The sequence below is a fragment of the Vicugna pacos genome, chromosome 5 (assembly GCF_048564905.1).
Source record: "Vicugna pacos chromosome 5, VicPac4, whole genome shotgun sequence".
Taxonomy (NCBI): domain Eukaryota; kingdom Metazoa; phylum Chordata; class Mammalia; order Artiodactyla; family Camelidae; genus Vicugna; species Vicugna pacos.
The window spans coordinates 77,220,870-77,248,041 of record NC_132991.1 but is presented as its reverse complement, the minus strand read 5'-3'; the positions used below and the strand labels follow the sequence as shown (position 1 = coordinate 77,248,041).

The following is a 27,172-nucleotide window of genomic DNA, read 5'->3' as shown; positions in this document are numbered from 1 at the left end:
ATGAGATTTTTATCATTTATATTTAAGCAGAATAATATATGTTGACTAACTAGTGAATATTTGACATGTTGATTTTCTAAATTAAAAGAAAAATAATGAATAAGGAATGCTAAAACCTAGAAAAGAGTGAGCTTTCATCTTCAAATGCTGACCAGTTCCTGAAAATGTTATTAGTAAATAGTTGATATTCGTAGAAACACTTACCTCCAAATCTATGGTCAGGCCATAGAGGCAGATCTGTGTCTCAAAGGTTATGGAATGAAGCTCTTCAGTCACCATGTGACAGCCCTAAGGGGGAAAAAATGAATTGTTATCTTACAAATGCAGAGTAGCTATCTATTATTAGGCCTGCTTTTATAAAAATTAACAAATTCTTAAATACCCTCAAACATTTTGTAATACGGGACATTCCCTCCTACTATTTAAAAAGTTATTTAGTGTGTACACAGAATTTGAGAAATCTTCATTTCCACAAACAGAATGATTTTAAGTCTCCAAAACAGTATAATTTCTGGCTTCTTCAATTCCAGCATATTTTCTTCAGTTGAAATTCAGACAAATAGTTCTTTATTTTTAATTTTGGAAGTTAGTCTTTTTGACTTATCAACTATTAATAAAAGCAAGCCTTATGTGTGTAGCTATAACAGAAACAAGTCAGTGTCATAATGGATTTGTTTAAAAAGACAGCAAGATTTCCTTCTGGTTAAACTCGGTGAGTGGAATACATGTACTTTCCTCATCTCCTTCCAAGATACTTCGGTAAAGTAACAGCCACAGTTTTATTTGCTTTCCAATATAGTAAAACGGTAATCTAGGTCTCTGAGTGAGAGGTCAGGGGGTTGGGGGTGAGAGTGGCAATTAGAAGCAGTGGGTCTCAGAACCAGGGGTTGGAAGCCTTGAGCCCCCTGAGGCTGGAGTGTGTGGGGTGAATGGGAGAAGCAGTTACAAGCCACTGCTCATGCAATGAAGTCCCCAGTCTTCCCTGACCCTGGCAGAAGACAAGAAGTTTACTCTCTGGAGAGGATGAATCAGAGGAACCAGAGCGCTCTCTGCATTTTTCATCCAAGGCCAAGCTGAGGGAAGGGTGAGGCACTGTGCTGGAAGATCCTGCAAAATCTAGGGAAGCCCATGCCCCTTTCTCTGCTTGACATCTCCAGGAAAGATACCTGGGAGGAAGACCAGACCAAGGGAGACAACTTACCGATACTGCTTTGGGGTACCCCAAGAAAACAGCCAGGTCCTAATAATCATCCTGAAGTCTAAATCCCCACCATGCACAAAGAATTTCCAATTTTTTTAGTGCTTTCTCCAGAACAGTAAGCTAATGATCATTCAACACTTGACATGAAGTATAGATATAAAAATCAACAATGAAGAACTCAAAAAAAAAAAAAAGATAATGTGAGCAGCAAATGAAGAATAAAAAAACTATACTAAAAAAACATATGTCAGGCTCAGGTTTATATATCAGACCAACAAATAAATGGCATGGGAAAGGAGCCAACCAACCAATGTAATGGCTTGGATATTGATTTGTACAAACAAACTGTAAAAAGATCTTTTTGATACAGTGGAGAAATTTGAAAAAGTAATGAAGTTTTATTAAGGACAGATTTCAAGAAATTGTTATTTTTGTTTTTTGTGGTAAGGGTATTGGGTTAGGTTTTAAAAAATTTTTATCTTCTGTATATAGTCCTCTATACTTCACTACAAAACATTACTGAGAAAAATTGAACAACATCTAAGTAAATGCTGGACATACCATGTTTATGTATTGGAAGATTCAGTATTGGAATTATATTACTATGTATAAACATATTCCCAACAAATTTAGATTTCTGACAAATAAATTATATCACTTTATTAAAAAAAATGATAGAATGATAAAAAATTCTTTCTTCTAGATGAGTACCTACCCAAAATATCAATGAGGAAGATGCTATACTACCTGGAATTTAAGTATTCCAGAAAAAAAATGTGTTTTGGGGAAAATAAATTAAATAAGATAGGCAAAATATTAATTATTATTGAAGTTAGGTAATATATAAATGAAGGTTCATTGTATTTCTCTATATAGTTTTGTATATTTGTGTATTATATATGTTATATATATATTTGTTCATTAAAAAGTTCTTATAGATGTTTAAAAGAGTTTTCAGATGTTATATCCTTACAGATGTCACAAATATATTACATTAGTGAAAGACTAGTATACTATCAAAAGGAACATTCAGAAAATAATAATGAACAATTAAAAATATAATCAGAGAAATAGGCCAAAAAAAAAAAGTAGAAGAACTGAAAGTAGGGTGGAGAAAATGTCCCAGAAAGTAAAACAAACAAACAAACAAACAAATAAAAAATAGGATAGAAAAGATAACAAAGAATAAACAAACTCCAACAATAAACTAACAGAACTTCCGGAAAAAGAACAAAGAAAATGGCGTAGAGGAAATATCAAAGGCATAACCCAATGGTAACTCTTACACATTTCTATTTTTTTTTAATATAAGTGCAGTCAGTTACAATGTGTCAATTTATCTTATACATTCTGATGGGAGTTGATACCATCACTTTGGACAATAATTTCTCAATGTCTCATTAAGTAGAAGATGCACTCCCCAGGATGATGGTGAGAGGAAGTTGAGGAAAAAAAAACAAAAAACAAAAAATGATTGTGCAACAGGATCAGAGACAATCAGCCCAGACTGGAGCAAGAGATGGAGGGCTCCCAGAGGGATGCTGCCAAGAAGAAAGAAAAAGACAGAAATTCAGATTGACCTGTTGGGCTGTATTTTAAGGAGCTTTCAAGTTCCGAAGGAACATTTGGAGCTACATTAGAAACAGGTACATAAAATAAATTGATCAAATAAAAAAAATTGAAGCAACTAATAATTCCAGGGAAAACTAAAAAATAATACAAGAATGGAAATACAATCATATTATGTTACATGGCTCAGCTGTTAACAATTTTTATATAATCATAGTAATGTAAACATTGAATATATTAACTAACCAAAATATGTTATATGATAATATTGTGAAAATGGGGGAAATGGAGAGCTGGTATAAGAGAGCCATAGCTTAATCTTTTATAGAAATAATTCAGGAGTTAAGTGCATACAAGGAAAAAAAAATCAAGAAATATCAGTATGATATTAGCATGATATTTACAGCTGAAAAAGTGATCACCTCTAGGGAGATGGTTTAGGGTGGGAAGTAGTGGGACAGAAATTGCTGTTTTTTTCCAAGATAAAATCTTACAGCACCTTGCTGTGTGCCCAGGACCAGCAGCGCTGTCATCATCTAAAGGCTTGTTAGAAAAACAGCATCTCTGGTCTCATCCCAGGCCTACTGAACCAGATTCTGCATTTTAACAAGAACCCCAGGTGGAATTTATGAGGCAGTTGTTCTCAGTGTGATATATCCACATTGTGTTTAGTCTCAAAAGGGATGTGGAATATTTGGAGACAGTATAGAAGGCTTAAACAATTTTAAAAAGAAGCCCTGTGGGAACATATGAACAGAACAGGAATTACCCAGACTAGATACGTTGGGGTGGAGTTGGGGGCGGCAGAGTCAGCTCTGGGACAAAGGGAGATCTACTATTGAATGTGTGTTAATAACAAGCCAGAATCCATTTGTATTAAGTTTCAAAAAATAAAAATAGTTCTAGTATGATGATATGGATAACAAGTACATGAGGAAGACTTTACTGATAATGAGGAATGTTAAAATAGAATTTGTTACTGAAAAGGCAGTAGAAAAGCTAAATCTCCTCTCTCCCCTGGGCTAGATCACTGTATGCCACACGGCCAGAGGTAGTTGGATTAACTAAATGGGACTGCTTCTCCCTAGGTTAATAGAAAGTTATGCTACTGAAAATTCCACTTGAAGATTTCCCGAAATCACCCCTAAAATTACCCCCAGTACATCCAGCACACCAAACAACCAACCCCCTAGCCCAACACCCTCCTACAGGTTGAAATAAATAAATAAACCGCTCTTTCTTTGAGCATGAGATGAAGTAGTTGGCTTATGTTTAAGCACCAAATTGAACAAAACCTACCCATTTGCAAACAGATACTTCCCCTACCCTATGGGGAGGAGGTGTTTATACTATGCGAAGCAGAAACAAATGAAGAATCCATGAGTTCCAGTTCACTAATGGGTGCCACGGTGGACATGATACAAGTCTGTGCAGAACATCTGGGAGCCTGCGGTAAGAGCACAGATGAAGACCACATGCCATCTGTCTAAATATTTAACCGTGATAAATCAAGTTAACAAACTGTGAGAATATGGTCTTAGCCTCCTGCCTTGACATCTAAGCTTTCACATGACCTAACGGGCTAGGTTTTAACTCCTCAAACTCCCACTGAAACATAATGGCCTGGGGAAAGCATGGCCATCCTGAGCCATTGTCCACTCCTCTCTCTTCCACTTCTGTGAAGGGTCTCCCATGACTAGTGTGGCCTCAAGGTCTCGCCTTGTGCCTAGAAATGTGTGCATTGACAGCGTCATCTGTGCCTGGGAGAGCAGCCCTGGGGAAGAGGCTTGAACAAGCCCTGGAAGTGGGCTCGAGGGCTTTGGGGCTGGGAATTGTGTGGTCCTGGACTCTGAGTGAGCATATAGCACATTTTTCTTTGTAGGCAGGACCTCAGCTGGAGGACAGCCAATGGGAGCCTTTTTAAACTCTTATTTCTCCCATTCTAGCCCCAATACTTTAATGTGTGTAATTAAGTATATATATCTGATAAGTCATAATGGAAAATTCCCTCATATCTTTGGGCTATGTTACATGTGTGCTGACTGTACAAATGGCAAGAGTGAGGACTCCACAAATAGAGCAGTGACGTCCATTAACTTTGGAAAAAAACCTTGTGCTTTAGATATTATTTTAATGAACTGGAATGTGGATGGTGAGAGGTTTTCTTAGAGATTCAAACTGATTTCTATTATTTACTTAAAACTGCTGATGCAATTGTGAGGCACATTTAGAATGAAATTCAGCAAGGAAGCTGACATATAATACACATGACTGGAGAAGGGTGGCTCTGACAGAAGGAAGCGTCATTCATTTTCAAAGCCTGCATGGCCATTTATTTTATCAGTGCAATCCAAGCCAGACACACCATTCAGTCTCACGTTCCTGGGGTCCATTCCTTACAGATTGGGAAAACATCAGAGATAAGATGCATCATTGGTGTCTGTGTTAAGAGCCATTTTAATCATCTGAGATGATTATAGATTTAAAATATCCATATTTATGTTATATGGCATTAAATATTATAACTGGACTGACTGCATTGTACTTCTAAAGAAAAGTACCACTGGATAATCTGCTAAGAAACTGGAAAACTGGCTGAAAAACCTGACAAGGGCTCCACCTGGAAAAAAATACACAACCTAATGAAAGGTAGATCTGGAAGTCGTGTTGTTTTCCGTTTGCTCAGTGCCTAGTAGCACACCCTGAAAACCTAGAATATGTTAACAAATGGTCGTGGCTTTTGGCTTTTGACTTGGAAGACAACATCTAACAAGAACATACGACTGGGATAAGAATGATTTTCATTGAAATTTCTTGCTCATCTTTTAACAAGTTGCATCTATGACAATGTTGCACATGGGAAAGTATGTGGAATAGAAAACAACTGTAATAATCCATTCACTTAATAAGTATTTGCTGAGTCACTATCATCTGCTAGACACTGGCCTAGATGCTGGGAAACAGTGACAAGAGGGGAAACAATGGTACAACCACAGGAAAGCTAGATCCCAATCAAAGAATTACAGGAAATGAATGCAAAATGACAACGAATTTTCGGCCCATAAAATAAGGGACTGTAAGGAAGGTGTTGCATTAAAAAGTCTACATTTTAAGTGTTATTCTTGTACCAATGTCTGTCTCGAAAAAAGCATTGCAACTACTTAAATTAGTTCAAAAGGAAATCAGCTTCCTGTGAAAATGCTCGGGCTAGTTGGAGTGAGTGGTGGGTCTGTGTTTGAGAACACTGAACCTTGAAAGAACATCTGTTTGGCTATTTTGTTAAATGAAACTCAAGTCACCCAGGCTTTACTAATAGCTTCTTTGTGCTCCATGACTTTCCACCACATAAACAAAATTACCTAACACCTCAGTCTATGGCTAAAACTGTCATTTATCAGTTAAAGCCTACAGACAAAGAGTAAACTCAAGGGACCGCAATTCCAGCCTCCCTGTTCAAACCGTCTCCACATTTCAACAATCACTTTCTAGCAGGCTCCCTGCCAGATAAGGACCTCCGGGAAAAGCTGCTTCCTGGGAGTGTTTAGTTTACAGGGACAGACTGAAGCCTTCACAAGATTTGACCACTTGCTAGGTGATAAAATCTGTTCTTCACTGGGACTATTCCAAGCAAAGAGCAGAGGTAGGGGAAAGAGATAGCGATTGCTAACCTCGACTTTGTGCCAGCAGGTCTACAAATTCCTCATTCCAAAGCAAATTCTCAAAATCAAATTCATTTTAAAAAAATGACCCTACCCTCTGTTATACTTTTGAGGATTATAGAACTTTAATCAAAAGAACTTCAGAGATTGTCTAGTCCAATGGTTTTCAAATCTCTTTTAACCCTGGAACATATTCTTAAAAGAAAATTTCCCACCTGGGTGCCAATCTGTAAAATACATAAAATAGAGCTGTCTTGATTGAAACAGGGGTAGGGGACCCAGAGCTCCACCCTTCACCAACCCCCAATCCAGAGGTGGCTCCTCTGGTCTCCGGGATCTTCTGGGAACAGGCTGGGTCTAGTGCAATTTCCTCCCTTTACCCAATGCTACGGCCAAGGAGCCCCTGCACATCCTGATAGGTCACCTCTTCCTGGATAATCTCAGAGTCAAACAGCCAAGAGGTACAGCAATTCTAAGGAGGTTTGGATTGGCAACTTTGAGAAACTGTCATGGTATCTTCTAGATCATTCAATTAGTATTCAATCTAAGCTCTCCCAACCATGAAAACAGAACTGAGGGACCCAGAGTTAGGGCGGGGGCAGACAGCGGTGGGTGGTAGGTAGACATGCACTCCTATAAAAGGGGCAAACATGTGGTGGTCTGAGGTTTCATGGACCTGGAGCCACGGGAGGAACATGCTCAGTGGTCCTTGAAAGGGAATGTTCCCAGCAGAGCACCTGGCAGGTGTGCGGGGGGGGGAGGTAAAGATTAGTAGTTTATCCTAGGTCAGGTACCACCTTTAGGGCCATTTCCAGACCTGTGTGGACACCTGCTCTTCACAGAGGGGGCAGCCTGGAGGGCTGATCAGGAAGCCCGTGGTGGGCACCTGCACAGCACACAGCAGTTGGCTCCCACACTTCTCATTTGGTCCTCACAACAACCCTCTGAAGTGCAGGATAACATGATCCTCATTTTATAGTGAAGGAAACTGGGAGTTAGTGAGGGAAAGTGGCTTGCACAAGGTCAGCTGCCTGTAAGAAGCAGGGCCAGAGGCAGTGCTATTTCTACTGCCGCACGATGCACGCAGCAGATACGGGAGAAGCCAATGTTTTCTCAGGAAGCATTATTTAAAATCCCTTCTGAACTTTTTAAGGATTCTGGTAGCTGTGTGATTTCTCAGCAGCTGGGTAAAGTGAGGACAAAAAACAGCAGTAGCTAGAGCACAGAGGAAAGGATGAGGTGCTACTTGCAAACCCACAAAGATCTCTCTTATAGGAAGAGATCTTCCCAGCAAATTGAGGGGCTGTGATGAGATAAGGGGACAGAAGGAGGTCAAAGAGCAGTGTCAAGCAGGGAGGCCCCTCCCAGGGAAGGTTTTGTGATCTCAGAGGCAGCACAGCATAGTGGCCAAGAGCCAGACTGCTATGGTTAGAATCCTGGCCCGACCACTCCGTGCCTCAGTTTCCCTAACTGAAATAAGTATGACACTAACGGTATCTACTTCATAGCATTGTTGTAAGTTTCCTAAATCAATGTCAGTGAAGCTGCTAGACTGTGTCTGATACATAGCAAATGCCACATGGGGATTTGTTAAAGTCCCTATCAGGCTGTAAACTCCTGCTGCAGGTGCTCACAAATAAGCGATAAGCAATAGCTATGATTTGAAATTCTAAAATGAGGTTACAAACATCCTAGCTCTCTGCTTTCCTGAAATTTTGGTTATTGTAATCCCTGATCCCATGACTTGATGTGCCCGATTTTTTTTTTCCTTTGACAGAGGCACTGGAGACTGAACCCAAGACCTTGTGCATGCCAAGCACACACTCTACCACTGAGCTATGCCTCCCACCCCTATGAGTCCCACTTTATCACCAGATTTTCCCCTACTCTTTCCTGACTTTCTTTTCATCACTCTTACTGCCTGGCCAAGCCCCTGATTCCCCGGGCTCATCTTTCTGAGCCCACTTCATACACTATGTGACTTTTCAATTGTTCTTGTAGCACATAAAACAGTGTTCAAGTCTGTCATACTGAAATTCCGTCAACAGGGGGAGCTCAAAGAATAGCTTAAAATAAAATTATCCAAATTCAGCAAACTTGGACCAAAAAAAAAAGGAATAAAATCATTCTGATACAACTGTATGATTTTGTTATTAATCAGGAAGTGGGAGGAAGTAAATTCAGAGTAAGATAAGTAGGCAGTGTTAATGAGCCTTTTTTTATAGTGGAAGATGAATTATTCTGTCTCTAGAGAAAGCCAAGTAAAGATTTTGATTTTATATTCATTCACAAAGATGGACAATGTCCTGAAGAGTTAAGCTATTTAGATTTATTCTCATTCCACTTGTTTTACTGAAGAAAAGATTAGAAGCACTGTGCTTCGTCTATTCAGACTTAGTAAATATTTGTCAGGGAGGTTATGCTGCATCAAACGCTATTTGCAACTCTGGCCAAAATTCCAGGGAGATTTGGAAAGTGGGCTTTTATCTGTAATGGGCTAATGTTTCAATTAGGAAGTTTGAGAAACTTCTATGGATTTCCACAAGGTGGGAAGAATGATTCCTACTTGTTTGGTTTACAAGGATACCCTTAAACTCAAAAGCTTTTTTCCTGTGATATCTCAGCTGAGAGACCCTGAGCCAAGGTTCTACCATGGAGGAAAGCTTAGCTCTTCCTCGCTGGGGCTGTGATATTGGGCAAAAAGATCTTTAAGATACGATTAAGGGAATGAAAAATTCTTGGAAGGGAAAATGCACAGCATGAAACCTGTAATGATGAATCTTCGTGGATTCGTGGGATGGGCTAGATTGACTATAGTTGCATGCCGGATTTATAATGTGCTTTTTTTCTTCCAAACAATTCAAAGAGATTTCTCATAGGGCTGTGACTATAAAGCCAAGAGATTGGATCCATACCAGTCACACCAGAAATAAGCCTCATTGCTCTAGAATGGCCTCGTGGAGGTGGTCTGACATACGCAGTTTCTCTGAGCAGGGAGCATTGGGCATTACTACTCGGATCTCTGAGACTGAAAAAACGCAGTACTTCTCCATCAGAACATTTGTCAAGGATCATAATTTCAGTCACTGTCAGAATGGACTTAAACTCAGGTTTTCTAAGTCCAAATGTGTAGGGCACAGACATGCCCTAGGATCTAGGCCAACTAAATAGATAATTTCCAAAGCCACTTCCAATCCAGGATTCGATCACTCTATCATGTATCGACTTAAACACTTGGGCTGCATCAGTTTATTCTTTTAATCAATTCATCCAGCAAAATGCCAACCTTAGATAGAAGAGGTATCAATTGATATCATCGTAAAGTATTAGAATTATTTTTCACCTGTGTTTTTCACATACCATGTCATGATGTTCAAGACTTACCTCTTATCTGTGGACAATGAATGATTTTTAAGATAGTCTATAGTAATATAGGACTGACTAAAGAAATGACAGCACACTTACAAAATGCAATACAATGCAACCATTTTAAATCATGTTCTCCAAGAGTATGTAAGGTTATAAAAAGCTGTTCACATCACATCCCTATGTGATAAAAAAGCAGGTTTTAAGACAATGTGTATACATATGTATACATACATAAATATACTTTTAAAGCAATATATACATAGATTGAATTCTAGAATGATGTGAACAAAAACATTAATAATCATTTTCTTAGAAAGGTGTTATACACAAACTCGATTTTCTTCTTTTTAAAACAAAATTCCTGCAATTATCAAACCTTCCATTTGTGATCAGAGAAACATGAATTTGACTTTATAAAAAATATAAAGGGCAATTGAAGAGCTTCGTAAAAAGAAGATACTATAAGATTATTTCCTAGAAAAGTTCCTTTGGAGAAAACATTTCCTACCTCATTTCCTTTGTTTCCAGTACTAGACGACTTCATTTCCTTTGGTTGCTTTGTGAAAGGAAACAAGAGTGTTTAGATAGAGAAGCATTAGCAACTAAATATCAAGTTAGGTGTACCTATTATAGGAGCTTTCTTGGCCACAATTTTGACTTCTAGAACAGTAGCTCAGATGTCTACTAATTCATCGAAACCTCACACGGCTGCCCAGATTTGACAGAAAGGAGCTTCCTGTTTCACCTCATGGGATGTCATTTTAGAAACTTTCATTGAGATAAGGGAGCAGGTTGGCATAAGACTGTTTTTCAGCCACATTTCGGAAAGCGGAAATCTTATTGAGAAGTTTCAGAATCTATTCAGCACGCTGTTGTACCCGAAAAGCATCATCTGAGCTAAGCTGTGATGATTCCCATGCTTACGAAATCACGTCTACCACACAGGCCTGGGGAAATAAACAATGGGGCAGGGTGCCACCTAGTGCAGTGAGCTACTAAATGCCACGCGATTGGGAGGCACAGAGGTGTTCATGGCACAGATTGCATAACGGGAAAAACAAGGCAGAAAACAAATCAGTATGTGCAATCTGATCCCACTTAAAGAATATATATATATATAAAAAAACGAAGACATACAAATAAGGATGTCAATAGTGTTATGTCAAGGTGTTGGGATCAAAGGTGATTTTTACTTTTTAAAATTTTGCTTCTCTGATATTCTATATTGACTTTTGTATTAAAAAGTGATTAAAAGTATTATGTAAAAGATAATATATGTAAAGAATGCTTTGCAACTAAAGAAGTACCACGAAAACTAAGGTTTTGTTATTTTATATATTATACTTGCTGGAATAGAGGCCTAACCACCTTTTTGTATGTTCCTTGTCCTTCCAAGTGACTCTTCTGGTAGACAGATGTCTCTAAATAAAGGGCCACTTAGTGCTTTACTTATGAACAAACATTGACCATTATTGAAAGTTACCTGGAGATGGGAATTGAGCTTAAGCAAAAAGAGTGCTAGTTATAAGGATGTATAATATATGACTCCTCATTCTATTTTATTTATTTAGCAGTCTCATTCAGAGGGATTCAGTCAAAAAGAAATGTACTCTTCAATACAGAAGACCAAACGAAAAAAGTAAAAAATGAAAACCAGCATAAATTTATACATATGGATATCTTTCTGTTAACATAAAGTTTGTCTTTTAGAAAGTAGACCTTTTGAGGCTGATTCAGTGGTGCCCCAGCTGATGGGTGACATGTTTTTTGGCAAGATAAGCAGTGGGGGTCTCTGGGAATCTAAGAACTATGCAAAGAATTAGAAAGAAGGCAGGAAGAGAACTCTAGGTTAAGAGGAAGTGGTAAAAACAAGAAGCAACAGGATGAGGCGGGGTCAGCTTTCTAGAAATGTCAAGGCCAACTGCGTGCAACTCTCACACCCAGGAACATGCTATTCCCCAAGCTTAATCCTCCTAAAATGAAAGGGCCTTTAGCTAGACATGTCAGTACTGGATGTCACTTGGGTAGATTTAAAAAATGAAACCGGGAATGCCTAGCTATTCACTATAAGGAAGATTGATTTGTCTGTCATTATCATCACAGTATTTTGACCATTTATGACATATATGTAGGAATGACATCACCATTGAGTTAAGGTTCATTGTTTTGTTTTTTTTTTACCATTTTAAATTCTTCAATGATGGCATGTTTTATTTCTTAATTTGGCCCATAATTTACATAAGAAACACTAAAGAACAAAAATCATTACATTATAAGGCCTATTAGATTAGATGTGCCTGACTGGGGGGTGGGGGGAAAGCTTGTACAATTTTACTGCCAAACTCACCAAGTGTCGGAATTCTACAGAGAGACTCCCATTGGAAGATTCTTCAATGGACATGGCTTTGACGTGAGTTCCACAAAGCACAAATCTTCGATTGCTAGAGAGAAAATCTTAGCTATTTATGTGGTCCCAGGTAAAATATATTTATGAGAACAGCAAGAAATTTCTAAAGTAAATGTCTTACCTTAGAGTTGAAACATTCCTGTAAAATCAAGAAGATTCTTTAAAATGTGTTCTTTAATAGATCTAATAAAAACTTTCCTATGATACTTTAGAAGATAGTATATAAAATTTCATTTCAAGTCTTTATAGTAAAATTTTTAAAGTGAGACTTCATTGGAATTCTGTTAAATGTTTGAACTTCAAAGTCAAATATTTGAAGTACTGTGATATGTAATGTTAGAGAAGTAAACTGAAAAGTTTAAAATTATTCTATAAAATAAGGACAATTGTTTTTAAAAAGCCTTACATTTTTCATGTTTCAGAATGAAATTAGAAACTTACTTGTCAATTGATGCTTTCACCTTTACCTGATAGTTTAGTTCTGGTAATTTTATTAGTAGTCTGGAAAGACACATAAATAAGGAATTAAAGATAATAATTTACATGACAGCCTTTTTATATTTTAAAAGTTAAATATATTTATGGCAAATACATATAAATCAAAATTACATCATCTCCTATTATATGTTAATGTGTTTTAAAAATGTCCAATTCCTGTATAGTTTGCCATGTTACTAATATTGACATCAACTACTTGGTATCACACATATTTGGGAAGTGTTTCCATATTGCTTCAGTTGATTCATGTTGGATAATATATTGGCTAGGTTAGAAAAATAGCTATATATTTTGGCTAAAGTTGAAATTTGGATTAAATGTATAAATATAAGAAAAAATTTTTGCAAGTCGATTAATGTGTTTCTATTGTATTCTCATATTATAAAAAATAGAAAAATATTGTAAGCTTGGTAAAACTGAATGTTTTGATGATAATTGTTTTATGGTAAAATACTGAGAAAGACTAGGACTCTGGTAGAAGGTGGGAAATTCCACTTTAAATGCATTTGCAGTCTTTAAAGACATTTAAGTAACAGCAAAAATGTTCATAACTAAAAAAGATTTAACTTCAAACAAACAAGTGATTAAAGGTCAGAATAACAATTCCTTTAATTCCTTCTTCTGGTATCGGCCTTCCTTTACTCCTTAGCATTTCCCAACTCTTCTGCGCTGCACCCTCTCTGTAGGTACAGTTGGGTTTCAGAGATATTCATTCAATCACTCACCTACTCATTCATTTACTTATGTACTCATCCCAAACCTGGTTCATTCACTCAGCATGTATTGAGCTCCTCATGTAAACCCAGTACAGCCCTGGGCGCTGGGAAACTGGCGTAGTGAAGATTAGGGGAGGGAGAAGCTTGAACAGGGCTCTACATAAAAGGAAGAAGTCCAGCCATACAGTTGGAATATAGAGAATGGTGATAAGCAACTGATTGGCATTAGAGAAATACAATCATAGATAATAAATAGCCTAAACAAAACAAAAAGAAGGCAACAAAGTTTTCTTAAAAATTCTCTCAGGACTGGTTTCAGGGCTCAGGGCATGGGTGTATCTGTTGGTAGTCGGGGTGAAGAGGTCATATGAAGTAAGGCCAGATGGTTTCCCTCTCTGCTTTCCTGTCTGTCCCACTTCAGGAAGGATCTGATTCACTGTAAGATGCTGATGACAAAAGGGAGTTCCATGTCACCCTCTCCCCTTGAAACAGGAGGATGGAGTGCTATGGCAGAGAGGAGTTTTAGGGAAAATCTTGAATACAGTTTTTTTTTCAATTGTAGTATAGTCAGTGTACAATGTTGTGTCAATTCCTGGTATACAGCATAATGTTTCAGTCATACATATATATACACATATATTTGTTTTCATATTCTTTTTCATTATAGGTTACTACAAGATATTGAATATAGTTCCCTGTGATATACAGTATGAACTTACTGTTTACCTATTTTATATATATTAGTTAGTATCTGCATATCCCTAACTCCCAATTTATCCCTTCCTGCCCCCTTTCCTCCCTGGTAACCAAGTTTGTTTTTTATGTCTGTGAGTCTGTTTCTGTTTTGTAAATACTTTCATTTGTCTCATTTTTTTTGATTCCACATATGAGTGATATCATACAGTATTTTTCTTTCTCTTCCTGGCTTACTTAGAATGACAATCTCCAGGTCTACTCATGTTGCTGCAAATGACATTTATTCCTTTTTATGGCTGAGTAGTATTCCATTATATAATGGAATATGTATATATCACAACTTCTCTATCCAGTCATCTGTCGATGGATATTTAGGTTGTTTCCATGTCTTGGCTATTGTAAATATAGCTCTGTGAACATTGGGGTGCATATATCTTTCCAAATTAGAGTTTCCTCTGGATATATGCCCAGCAGGGGGATTGCTGGATCACAGGGTAAATCTATTTTTAGTTTTTTGAGGAATCACCATAGTGTTTTCCATAATAGCTGCACCAAACTACATTCCCACCAACAGTGTAGGAAGATTCCCTTTTCTCCACACCCTCTCCAGCATTTATTGTTTGTGGACTTATGATTGATGGCCATTCTGACAGGCGTGAGGTGATACCTCACTGTAGTTTTGATTTTCACTTCTCTGATAATTAGCAATATTGAGCATCTTTTCACGTGCCTACTGGCTGTCTGTATGTCTTCATTGGAGAATTGCTTATTTAGGTCTTCTGCTCATTTTTGGATTGGGTTGTTTGTTATTGTCACTAAGTTGCATGAGCTGTTTATATTTTCTGACTGAATACCAAGTAAAGGATCATCTATCAAGACAGCGGGGAACAAGGTACAGAGAAGACGAATGGAGACCCAATAGTTAGGTGGAAGAGGAGGGCAGAACACACAAGCCAGGGACTGATGGTCTATGCCTCTGGCAATCAGTTCAAACAACATGCCAGGTAGTGCCCATTCAGGGATCTCTTCCACTCAGAACTTACACAGTGTTGTATGTTAATTACATCTCATTAAAATGAAACTATACTAAAAATGCAGTTCCAACAGTGATCTGTGATCAGGGATGCTGCCATGGGATCCTAATTCCCATGTATACCAGGAATTGACACAACATTGTAAACTGACTATCACTGTCTATCATCCATCATCACTTCTTGTACTAGTCTGGAATTTCAGCTTTACAGAGGTGAATTCTAGTGAAAAGGAATTTAAAGCTTCGGGGCCTCAGAGATTGAGGCATGATGAAACTCTTTGAACATTTGATGTCAAACTCATTATTTTAAGTGTCATTAGGGAAAGCTATGTGTTTTGGTTTGCTCACGCTAATGGAAAGGATCAGATACACAGATAAAGCAGCAACATAATCATTTTTTTAAAAATCAGGTGCATAGTAAGAATATGCTGGAAATCATAGTGTTGAGAATTTTCACAGAAAATCCAAAAAGCTAGCTGTAATCACAGGCGAAGAATGTGCCAATATATTTCCTAAATAGGATATTCAAACCCTTCCATAGTCTGTCCCCAGTCTATCTACTCACTTCTCTCTCCCTGCTCATGATGCTTACAAAGCAGATGCAGGAAGTCATCATTCTGTAGCCTTACTCTCCTACACTCCACTCTCCTTCCCCTCTGCTCGTTCCTCAAGGTCCTCCTCACCCTGATCACAAGGCATCCTCCAGTCTCCCCAGTCTCCTTGCTAGTCAGTCTCTTGAGCAGTTAATTCCATGTTGCCTGATACTGTGACTTCACACTTCCATGCTAATAACTGTCATGTCCTCGATTCACTGTCATACTCTTTACAAGCAGGGCTCTCCCATTACCATTTCTGTGGGCATTTGCCATAGCTTAGTGCTAGGCATACAGGAGGCACTCAATGAAGACTAGCTGAATGAAAGGCAGAGCGAGAGAAATTAGCTTCAATTACGCAGTGGCTGGGGCACCGTAAATGTGAAATGACAGAATACATTCTGCCTACCTTAGCTTTACAGTAAACTGAATGAGAGTTTTGAGGACCATCGGCCTCTGAGGGTGGGTTGGCATGCATGGCTGTCGTTCAACCACAAATGAGCTAGAGTCAAAGGGAAAAAAAAAAGTGTCATTTGAAAACACTGAAAGTATTGACAGGCTAAAAACCACAGAGGAACAGGATGCTGTCCTTTTATAAAATCCAAATTTTCTCCACTTTGAAAACATTCAAACCCCCATTAAGCTCAAATCTTTCCAAGATTTCCCATAAATAATTACCGGGAGATGGGAACAACCTAAAGATTGTCCCTAAGTGACAACAGTAAATTCTGGTTATACTTGAGTGAAGAATAAAAGCCCCAGCCTATTTTTATCATAGAAAGTTAACTTCATGCCATTTTTGAGCTAGATACTAGGATTTCTTGTACATACTAGTATTTTTTTTGTCTTTAGATGAGCTTATAAACATAAATATGTTCTCCACCCTTCATTTCTTGGATATGTACTTTAAAAGAAATCCTTGGAACTTTCTTTTTTAAAATATGAAAAATGAACTTTGGGTGGGTGATGTGCTTGGCTCATGAAAAACGGAGTTAGCTGGTGGGAGAAGCGTTGAAGGGTGGAAATGTTGCTGGCACTCTCTGGAGCTTTATTCACTTCACCGTGAGGCTCACTAACACTTCCCAAACCCCTTCTTCGCCTTAACACCAAAACCCAAGCCACGTGTCCTTCTGACTCCGCAGGACTGAGGCTGCTGTGAGGCACTTAAATGGAAAACACTTGACTTACTTCTTAAAGAGGTTGTAGATCAGGAAGGTGACTCTTTCCAGCAGATGTGCTCTTTGCAGTGGGATGGGATCACCTTCATACGTCATTTTGGTAGATTGCTCCTCTAGTTTCTCCAACTGCCTTCTGAGTTGGAACAGACTTTCTGCCAGCAGTGTAAAGCTATTGAACAGCAAATGAAAATGGAAGATAGTTTTTCACCTAACAGATTACCATTTTCACTGTTAACCATATTAAGCAAATACTAAATTATTAAATAATTATTAAATTAACTAAATTAATCACTTAATTCCATTCAAGGTTAGGGACAGTTTTTTGTTTATTTCCTTAATCCAGTTTTTCTCTAAAATGCATGGAATATGTTAACGTTTTCAGATTTTTACTTTCAGTTATAGACAAGAAATCGTTTAGGAAATTTTGTCAACATCTAGAACCAAATCCCTTTTAATTGTCCTTTGTTTAAAAGTCTGTTAAACACATATATTTTTACAATATGGCACTCACTAAGGGGGAAAGAAAGAGCAAATTTGAAACTTTAAAAATACATGATATAAAGAAAGTTATGTGTAAGAATACCAAAGAAAAAACAATATGAGATATATATATATATATATATATATATATATATATATGTATATATATATATATACACATTTTTTTTTTTTTGGTAACAAATCCTAAGTATTAGCCAAAAATTATCGATGGATCTCTCTGGAGAAATGTATCTGCTTGGAGACTGACTTGCTTCGTGTGATCTTACCTTGGAAGTGGAGGCGGCAGCTTGGGCTGGAAGTCTAGGGAAGAGGGAGATGAAAGGCACACAGAAGGGCCTCGGACTAAGAGGAGGCAGCCTCTCTCAGCAGACTTTTAAGTCCACGTGGCCTTGACAGCAGCTCTTTCTACTTAAAGTGTATTCCCCAAAAACATTGCGGAAAGAACCGCCAACCCCCCATGGAGTTTGGCATGAGCACCATTATCTGCTGTGCTCTTTACTGCTCCCTTTGTTGTTTACCTTGTTTTCACAATAGAGCAGAGTGAGGTCAGAGAATCAAAGTATCTCCCCAAGGAAAATCAATAGATTTTTAAGAGCCCAGTTACTTTTCTTGAGAAGAAGGCCTGGAGGTGCAGAGCTCTTTGTGCAAAAGTGCCCAGTTACTATGTATTTTCATCGTATTGCATTGCACCCTTTGAAAGCAATTTTCAATTTCAGCTGAACATTTTCCTTCTTTTTCATTATATTTTCTAATTGCTTGTTCACTCAGTTTTTTAATTTTGCATTGATGAGGGGGAAACCCTATCAATCTTTTTTGTCTTTTAGTACAAAGGATAGTGTCTATATATGATTGTACGTGCACATGTGTATCTAGGCAGGGGGTGCCATGTTGTGTTAGCTTGAGAGTTTCCATTTAAGTGAAAACACAAAACTAATGTTTAACTCTGACATCTTAAGTACTCATTTAAAAAATGAGATCTAGCTTTTGAATCTAGTGTTTCTCATGCCCTTCAAGAAAGGCATTTTTTAGTGCTGGTTTGAAAAATTCATTTAAGCCTTTTAAGATCGATGTATTAAATGAAAAAAATAAGCAATACTTATTATTCTGTAGATTTCTATAGATGCTTTCCTTTTCTCCCCAAAAGAATGAAAATTAAGAACACTTAGACAATTACATCTATTTGTTTTCAGCTGCAGAGTTCCCAGCTGCTAAGAAACCATCAACAGGCTGAATGAATTGCTGTTTGGGTCTAAGCCTGCCATCTCTGGTGGGGCGACACTGAAGTTTTGTACTTCCTGTGGTTTTCACTAGAATCTAAACTCAATTCGCTTTACCAGTTTTGCAGTTGGTCGAGCCCACTGTGGAGTGGACCTCCGATGCAGGCGATCTGCTGCCTTCTCTTCCAGTCCTGCAGCTCTTCCACCAGCATGCTGTTCATTAACAAGTCCGTCTCATTCACGATTTGCGTCATCTTACTAAGGGCTTCCTAAAAACAAAGGTGACTACTGAGAAGATTTTTATGACACACAACCACAATCACTCATAATTCAACCTATAAACAATTTGACCTGGGAAATAAAGGCTTGGTTAAAATCCTGACCAAATATTTTCACTAACTACTACCTTCTATTTGCCATAATACTGCCTTTTCAAATAATTAAATTACCACAATTCAATAATGCCATGAAGAAAGAAGCCTGACCAGTTAACATTCTCATAATGTCTCGTAACAGTCTCATAATGTCAATTAGTATAAATACATTAGATTGGGAATTCCTGTGACAATACTGAATCCTGTTGTTATAAAGCCATATATATGCTTTTTAAAAGGCCATTTGTAAATTGAATTTACATTCTTAGAAATATGTTTATGCATTTATTTTTAAATGTACTGACTAAAACTTGAGCCTTCCTGTGTTAGTTTTTATTACTACGTTACCTGGGTTTGGGAGGCACAGTGGAAGAACGTAACTTTCAAAGGCCTAGGGATTAGAAGATGTGAATTTCTAGCTTGACTTTGCCACAAGCTGGGTGAATTTGGACAAACCATTTAACTTTTTTAGAACTTGGTCTTCTGATCTAGACAATCAGGTGAATGGACTAAATTATTTCCAAGGTTCCCCCTCTCCTAAAATCTTATTTCTAAAGTAGAATAAGACGGTATGCATAAAATGTATAGCATAGATTTATTGTGCATAAAAGCATTGTTTATTTGGGTTTAATATTTGCATGTTTAAAATCTGATATATAAATCTTTAAGTTTATAATTAATTTAGGGTGAAAAAATTTACATTTCTTTGTGCTTGCACAAATTCCTGAACAAAAAATGAAGCCAAACTTTTAGAAATAACCTATTGATTTCTCAGTGACTGGTTAAATTTCAATTGTGTCTGTTTTCAAGGAGAGGTAGAAAACTGAAATAGAGATGTTTCCCCTCTTTTAAAATATGTTTATTGTGCCAGAAAAATGTTCTTCCTCTCCTTTGGAGGAGGTCAGATTGAACATGTTCAGTCATCAATGGACTATCCTGAAGTCTAGGAAACTACCTGTCACAATATCATTTTTCAGAATAGAAATTGGAACACTTATTTTTCCAGTAAAGTTTTAGTAGTCATCAAGTGATATTTTAATTATGCATGTGCAGTAGAACCCATCTCCGCATGTAAGTACAGCAACTAAAACAGTCATGTCTGAAATAGAGGCAAATAAAAATTGTGTAAAATGTTCACCTTGAAGTTAACAGCAGCTACAGAACCAGCACCACATACACAAGAGAAACAGACTCTAGAGAGGTCCTGCTTTATAAACGTAGGTAGAGAAACATGGCAAATGGTACAGTACTCTTCCTAGAAACACTGCTATTTATTCATTCGGCGTAAATGAAACTGATAAAACCCAAGAGCTTGGGTTTTTTAAGTAGGACTAGATGTAGAAAAAAAATTAGGCAAAAAGCCAAATTAAAGTTCTTTACTAGCCTTTCTTTTGAAGTCAAGGCTGTTCAGCATTTCTTGCAGAGTCAAAACTTCCTGATTCATTAGAGCGCTGTTCTTGTCACCCTGATCTGTAAGGGAAAGGAGATCAGAGTTACCCCTCCTAGCCAAAGCCCTCTGTCCTGAAAGCCACCTCGACTGTAACGTGCCTTCCTAAGATCCCACGATGCAAGAGCCTAAATGGGACCATTAGTGATGAGCTTGGATGTAAATGCCCATCTGCTTGTTTTACCAGCAAGAATTACAACAAGCAGACCAAAGAGGAGCTCTCTGTCTTACAGACCTCGAGAAAAGACCATCCTTCACACCATGTTCCTTTTGGAGGCAGGGAGAGAGGAGACAAAAGTTTTTATAATGGATTCCTTATTAGATCGTCTCTACATTGATAATGACCTTGGTTGGTTGGCATAAGTAAGACAGGGGAGGGGACCATGATTAGATTAGACCATAGTTGACTCCTTCTGATGTCTTTACTCAACTGCCTGGAAGAGTTGTGGTTTTATCCACTGAGGCTCAGGAACTAATAAAGACCAAATCCTTTGCGTTCCCTTTTTCTTTGCAAAACAGGCTAGCCTCACAGTAAAACTAGAAGAAGTGTGAAAGAGTTGCAAATTAACCAAAATGATTTCTCCTCTTAAATGGCCGACATGCAGTAAAAACTGTTTATATCTAGACAGCAGAATTTTGTGTGATTTTTAATTTTGTGATGCTTTACTTTCCAAATATCCTATAGTGAATCACATTTCTACGTTTTAATTTTAAAAATTATATTTAAAAAACTCACCTATTGATATTAGTAATTTCCTGACTCCTATTAGGCAAATTATTACTTCTGTTAGTTTTGATAATGATATTTTGATTCGATAGAACGTTCTTAAGTTTTTGGAGACGCATGCTGAAGTAGGGGTGATTTCTCATGAGCTGTATAGTTTCCTTTGAATTCGCTGGTAAAAAATATTTGTACAAGAACAGGAAAGAAAGAAGCAAAATACTGTCCTGCAATCTCTCTTCAATTAAAAAAAAGATTAATTTATCAATTCTGTCAGTGAAGAAGAAACCCTAGTCATGTTGCCTTTATGTCCCTATGTGGAAATATAGACAAGCAAAAACTTACCCATTGTCTGAATTGTTTTATACCTGTAGTCAAATTCATCTTGCAGATCTTCTAAATACTTGGTGTCATGTTCTGTCATCTTTTTAAAAAAGAAAACATACTCTGTTGTCACAATTAAGCATGTCAATGAAAAAACATCATTCATCATCAGTATTTCAAAATACATTGGCACTTCGAGTCTCTAATAATATCCTAGACTAACTGTATAGAATCTATATTTGCTAAGGGCTAATTCCCATGAATGCTGAATAACACTGGAAGAACCAGACTAAATTTGCTCTTCCATTTTCTCTTCCTGAGTGTTTGCAAATCTTTCAGCATCTTGCCTCTTATTTCTCAGTCAGTTCCAATATACTTTTTACTGATATACTTTTTACCTGAGAATATGGATAATTTTTCCATTTTAGCCCCATATGACTGTATTAGTGCACCAACTATCTTTTCGCTTAAAGGCTCCATTCTCAACAGCTGTAGTTTATGACAATTCAGTCTAAAATTTTTTTTCCTTTCCTCCTCTATGTCTCCTGTTCCTTCTGTCATTGAGATTTTTACTTTTCTCCAAACCTGATGATGTTTTTCTGCTCAGACGTAAGAGGGTCAAGATCTGGGCTAAAAGTTTTTAAGCGGTATTATCTCATGCAGTCCTCATAACAATCCTCACTTTTACAGACAAATAAGCAGAGGTTTAGACATGTGAAGTAACTTCCTTGCCTGAGGACACATGGCTTCTCAGTGATGGAGTTTGGTGTGGGAACCCCAATCTCCAGTAAATTGAAATTTAAAAGCTTTCCCCAACTAAATCTTTTCTAATATGAACATAGTGTGTGAGAGATACTTCTAACAAATTACCCTATGATTTCTGTATGCACTCACTCTGGGCACATGAGAGAAAGGTGCATGGTTAGCTGTACGGGGACAATAGCTAGTCTTTCCTGGTATCTCTAAGATCACTCACCTGCACACTATTCTTAATGGCAGCCACTTTGTGCTCCACATTCCTCTGTCTTTCTGAAACTGAAGAACTTTGCAAGGATTTTTCCAGAGGTCCCTGGAAAAACAACATTCTGAAATTTTAATAATGTTGATAAAACAGGTTTATGATGAATGTAGTATATATAATACACTCGGAACTGAGGTTTGGATCAGAATTCTCTACAGCCTTTAAAAACCATGCTATACGTGGTATTGGCACAAAAACAGACATATAGATCAATGGAACAGAATAGAAAGCCCAGAAATAAACCCATACACCTACGTCTTGTATGTATGATTGATACATCTATATCATATCCATATATTTGACACTGGTTTGAATACAAACCAGTGCTGCTTTTGGGGGTAGTATGTGATACCCACAGATTATGTGCAGAGTGATTTTGATGAGCAACTATTCAAGTAAACAGATGTTCTAATTTGACTGATACCTCACATGTGAAGAGAACACACAGACACACACATATGAAATGACTAGGGATAAGAGGGCTACAAAAAAAGGACGGCTGAGAATACAAATGAGACTATCATATATTAGTAATAACAACTCAATTTTCACACAAAAAGCACCGAATCAAACTATATTTATTTTAGAAACTTACTAACTTTACATTTTAAATTAAATAAAAATGATACCATCCTTCATCATCTAAAAAATTAGAGTAAATTGTTAAAACTTCATACTTCTCCGTAAACAACTATAACATGACAACAACTAAATCTGAGAATTTTTAACAGTTGAAAAAAGATACTTGTCTTGGACCTTCAAAAATAAATATAGTGGTGTGATTTACTAAGTTATTTGGAAAATTGATTATTTACATACTCTTTCCTTTTTACAAGGATTAACTGAAAAAGCATTCCCAAGGACTCCATTAACTCCTCTACTTTGTCTCTGATGGGGGCTCTGAATTCATTCAGGACAGTGGGATAGAATACGATCTAAAATATGGCAGGGCAAAGCACACTGAATCAATCAACAAACAAGTATTTACAGAGTTTCTGTAAGACAAAATTCCTGCTTGTACAGTAGTTTGGATTTGTGGGGTAGGAAATCGGGAACTGCTGAATGGTTTTCAGAAAGATCAATCCCTGAGGATAAATGTGCTGAGGGAAGCAGAGCCCAAATGGTTAGGAATTCATCTAAGAGGTGGTTACTATCCTCCTCAACTAATATTGTAAAGACCATGGACCAGAGTGGGACCAGCGGAAATAGAAAAGAACCTATAGATAGGATTCCAGAAGCAAATTCTAGGAAGACTTGGTAGTTATCTCAACAAGGAGGCAGGAAAAAGGAACTATTCAAAGATGATCCCAAGACCGTGATTCCAAGTGACTGGAAGGATGGTGTCACCATTAACATAGGAAGAAGAAGATGGCTGGGAAAAAGACAAAAATTTCTGTCTCAGAAAAATTGAGTTCCCCGGGTGATAACATGATTACAACTTCAGAAAATATTACCTGAACGGGCATGTTGGCTGCAGCCAATATTCTCCTCTCTTCTCTTAAACAATTTGAAATAACCACAGCTACATGCATTGGATTTCCGTGAAATTTTCCCTGGGGGAAAAAAAAAGGAGCTTAAATACATATACAATAAAGAAACATCACTACTTGCAAATAAAAAATAATCTCCTGATAAATATATGGAATTATCTGGGATTTGTTTCAACAATCTACTCTATTATAAAGCCACAGAAATTTATACTGTAAATACAGACTCCTATGTGGCATATTATTCTGTCTTCAAAAATTATTTTTAATAATTCAAAATAGTTCTTGAGCACCTCTGTAGGAAAGGCCCTGAATGCACACTCAGGAGGGTCTGCTTACCTTGGGCTTACAGTAAGTTTTACCAGAGTTACTTCTTTGTAAATTATTATGAACCAGGGTGGTCCCTCCTGTTCACTTGTTAACTCTGTGCTTCATGATTTGGCTAAAGTATTTCTTTTGGTCCCTGTTTGGTGCTGCTTATGTCAACTGGCTCATAACAATATCCGTATGCTAGAGTGAAACTCGATCACACACACCAACAACAGTACTTTTATGACATCTAAGCATATACAGTTTTTATTACCAAGGCTAATGATGCAGATACTGAATGCAGCCGACGGGTCTAATTCAGCCATTAGTTGTGTTGTCTAAGTTGAAATACCGTAACTCCTTCAAGGGAGCATGCACTGCTCATGGTTGTCGTAGCGTCCACCAGGCACTCATTTACTTTACCCGCCAGGCCCCTCTAAACGTCTGCGTTGTCTTGGTTTAGAGGACTAATTTGAACACCACTGTCATTTCAGTCAGTAGTGTTAAACTTCTTTGTTACTAGACCTTTCCAAGGCAGGATTAACAGGACACACAATAAATGTAGACAAATGCGTCTATTTAGTTTCCCTCTGCCCTCCTCTCTGAAGGAGGTGCTAATTATCCATGAAATGGCCAAAGAGTCAACAGCAGAAAAGATAAAAATCATAATCCACAAAGTGGAAAATTAATAATTAATCCAAGGTTGCTTATACAGACTAGTAAACCCAAAGTTCTTTCTAGGATTTCTTTCCTCGCAAGAGGTCATTGGTTGTACATACTTTTATGGCTTTGACCATTGCCACAATTTTATTAGATGATGGCACTCTGGACACCAAATATCTGAGTTCCTGATTTGCCATATTCTATAGCTTTCAAAACTTTCCCCCCTTTAAATCAGAAAACTCCAAAAGAAAAAAAACATAAATGAATTGGCAGAAACTCTTAAAGAAATTAAAATGATGCTATTTATTAAGCAAGGATACCAAATTTCTGATTTCTGCATGCTGACAATTTCAGATTCTCCCTACTTAGAATTTGTTCCTGTTTTTTAATTTTCCTGTCTACTGATTTTTTCCCCCAAATACCTTCCATTTAACTTCCCAAGAAGAGCTATGTTTTCTCATTTTGTCTCTAATTTATTTTTAAAATACTCCACTGATAAAAATAAAGGGCTTCTCCCAGGGCTAATTTGGAGGCTCCGTTATTTATATAAACTTAAAAACTATTCCCATCCAAGACCAGGGGTTCCTCTAAGACCCTAAGAATCACCATTTGTCTTTGTTTTTCTCTCTGTTACAGTTCTTCCTTGTCGATCATTCAGATACTACCTTTCAGCATTTCTCAACTCCTTTGTCTACACTTTTTCATCTTCCTTTCCTACTTGAACTTCTCTTACCTTCCCTTTCAGATTCAGCTTCCCCCTTGTTTTTTGAGGTTAAGTTATTCATTTTTTCTCCTTCATTAAGAGCAAAGCATCATCATTGTTTTTTTCACTTTCCTTTTGCATTTGTCCTTAGTCCTTCACTTAAATGTATAAGACAAAAACATCTTATGGAAAATCGATCACTATACATTCAAAACCAAATTAGCTCTTTTTTTTTTGATCAGGTAATTTATTTTTTAATTTTATTTTTATTTTTGATTGAAGTATAGTTGCTTTACAATGTTGTTAGTTGCAGGTGTACAGCGAAGTGATTCAGTTATACACACACATATATATTCTTTTTCAGATTCTTTTCCATTATAAGTTATTACAAAATGTTGAATATAGTTCTCTGTGCTATACGGTAGGTCCTTGTTGTTCATCTGTGCTCTATATAGTAGTGTCCATATGCCAATCGGCAACTCCTAGTTTCTCTCTCCCTCCTCCACCCCTTTCCCCTTTGGTAATCATATGTTTGTTCTGCGAATCTCAAATTAGCACTCTAAATTTTCGTTATCAAAGATATCCTTATGTTCACCTTTCAATCGTTACCATATGTATGGACCATGGACACTCCAAAAAAAGCAACAACAAAAAAACAAAACAAAAAACTCCACCCTTAAGTGTGTGTTGGTGGGAGGAAGGAAGGAAGGGAAACTGGCCTTTTTCTCATGTGTGTCTGTCTCTCTTATGTAGAGATACTGCAAATATCTCCCACTCTGTGGCTTGTCTTTTCAATATCTCTTACTGTCAATAAACAGAAGATTTTCATTATAGTGAAGTCAAACTTATTAATTCTTCAGTTTACTTTAGTGCTTTTTATTACCTAAGAAATCTTTCCCTAACCTACAGTTATGGAGATTTTTTCATGTGTGTGTGTGTGTGTGTGTGTGTGTGTATGTATGCATATATATATATATATATATATATATATGTATATATATATATATATATATATATATATATATATATATATAAAGTCTTTAGAGATTTGCCCTTAATTGTTTAATTCACTTGTAGCTTATTAACAATGAGAGGTCCCTTTCACTATGTTCTATATGTATACTCAATTCCAACAATATTTATTGAACATTCTGTTCTTTCACCACTGCTCTGCTGGGCCAACTCTGTCATAAATCAAGAGCCCATATATGGTTGTGTTTGCTTCTGACTCCATTCTGTCTTATGGTTCTGTCTATCTCTGCTTAATCAACAGACTATATTAATTACTAGTGCTGTATTATACATTTTTTATGTCAAGTAGAATAGGTTTTCTTTGCATTATCACATAAATTTTAGAATCACCTTGGCAAGCTACAAACACACACACACACACACACACACACACACACACACAACCAAGCTGAGAATTTAATGGCACTGTATCTTTAGATATGTTTGGGAGACTTGGCATTTTTATAATTATGCT

General features: G+C 37.1%; 1 protein-coding gene across 1 annotated transcript in view; it reads right to left on the bottom strand.

Moving 5' to 3' along the window:
* The window catches only part of STAT4 (signal transducer and activator of transcription 4), an 83,088-nt gene that overhangs the window by 10,939 nt on the left and 44,977 nt on the right, over positions 1 to 27,172 (bottom strand). Inside the window, exons 5-16 of the mRNA XM_072961593.1 lie at positions 23,979 to 24,077; positions 22,480 to 22,572; positions 21,525 to 21,603; positions 20,396 to 20,481; positions 18,755 to 18,906; positions 16,930 to 17,088; positions 16,151 to 16,243; positions 12,647 to 12,706; positions 12,327 to 12,344; positions 12,146 to 12,239; positions 10,307 to 10,354; positions 205 to 288 (exon numbers count right to left, since the gene is read on the bottom strand). Of these exons, the coding sequence (XP_072817694.1) occupies positions 205 to 288; positions 10,307 to 10,354; positions 12,146 to 12,239; positions 12,327 to 12,344; positions 12,647 to 12,706; positions 16,151 to 16,243; positions 16,930 to 17,088; positions 18,755 to 18,906; positions 20,396 to 20,481; positions 21,525 to 21,603; positions 22,480 to 22,572; positions 23,979 to 24,077 (1,065 nt within the window). The remainder of the gene's footprint in view (positions 1 to 204; positions 289 to 10,306; positions 10,355 to 12,145; positions 12,240 to 12,326; positions 12,345 to 12,646; positions 12,707 to 16,150; positions 16,244 to 16,929; positions 17,089 to 18,754; positions 18,907 to 20,395; positions 20,482 to 21,524; positions 21,604 to 22,479; positions 22,573 to 23,978; positions 24,078 to 27,172) is intronic.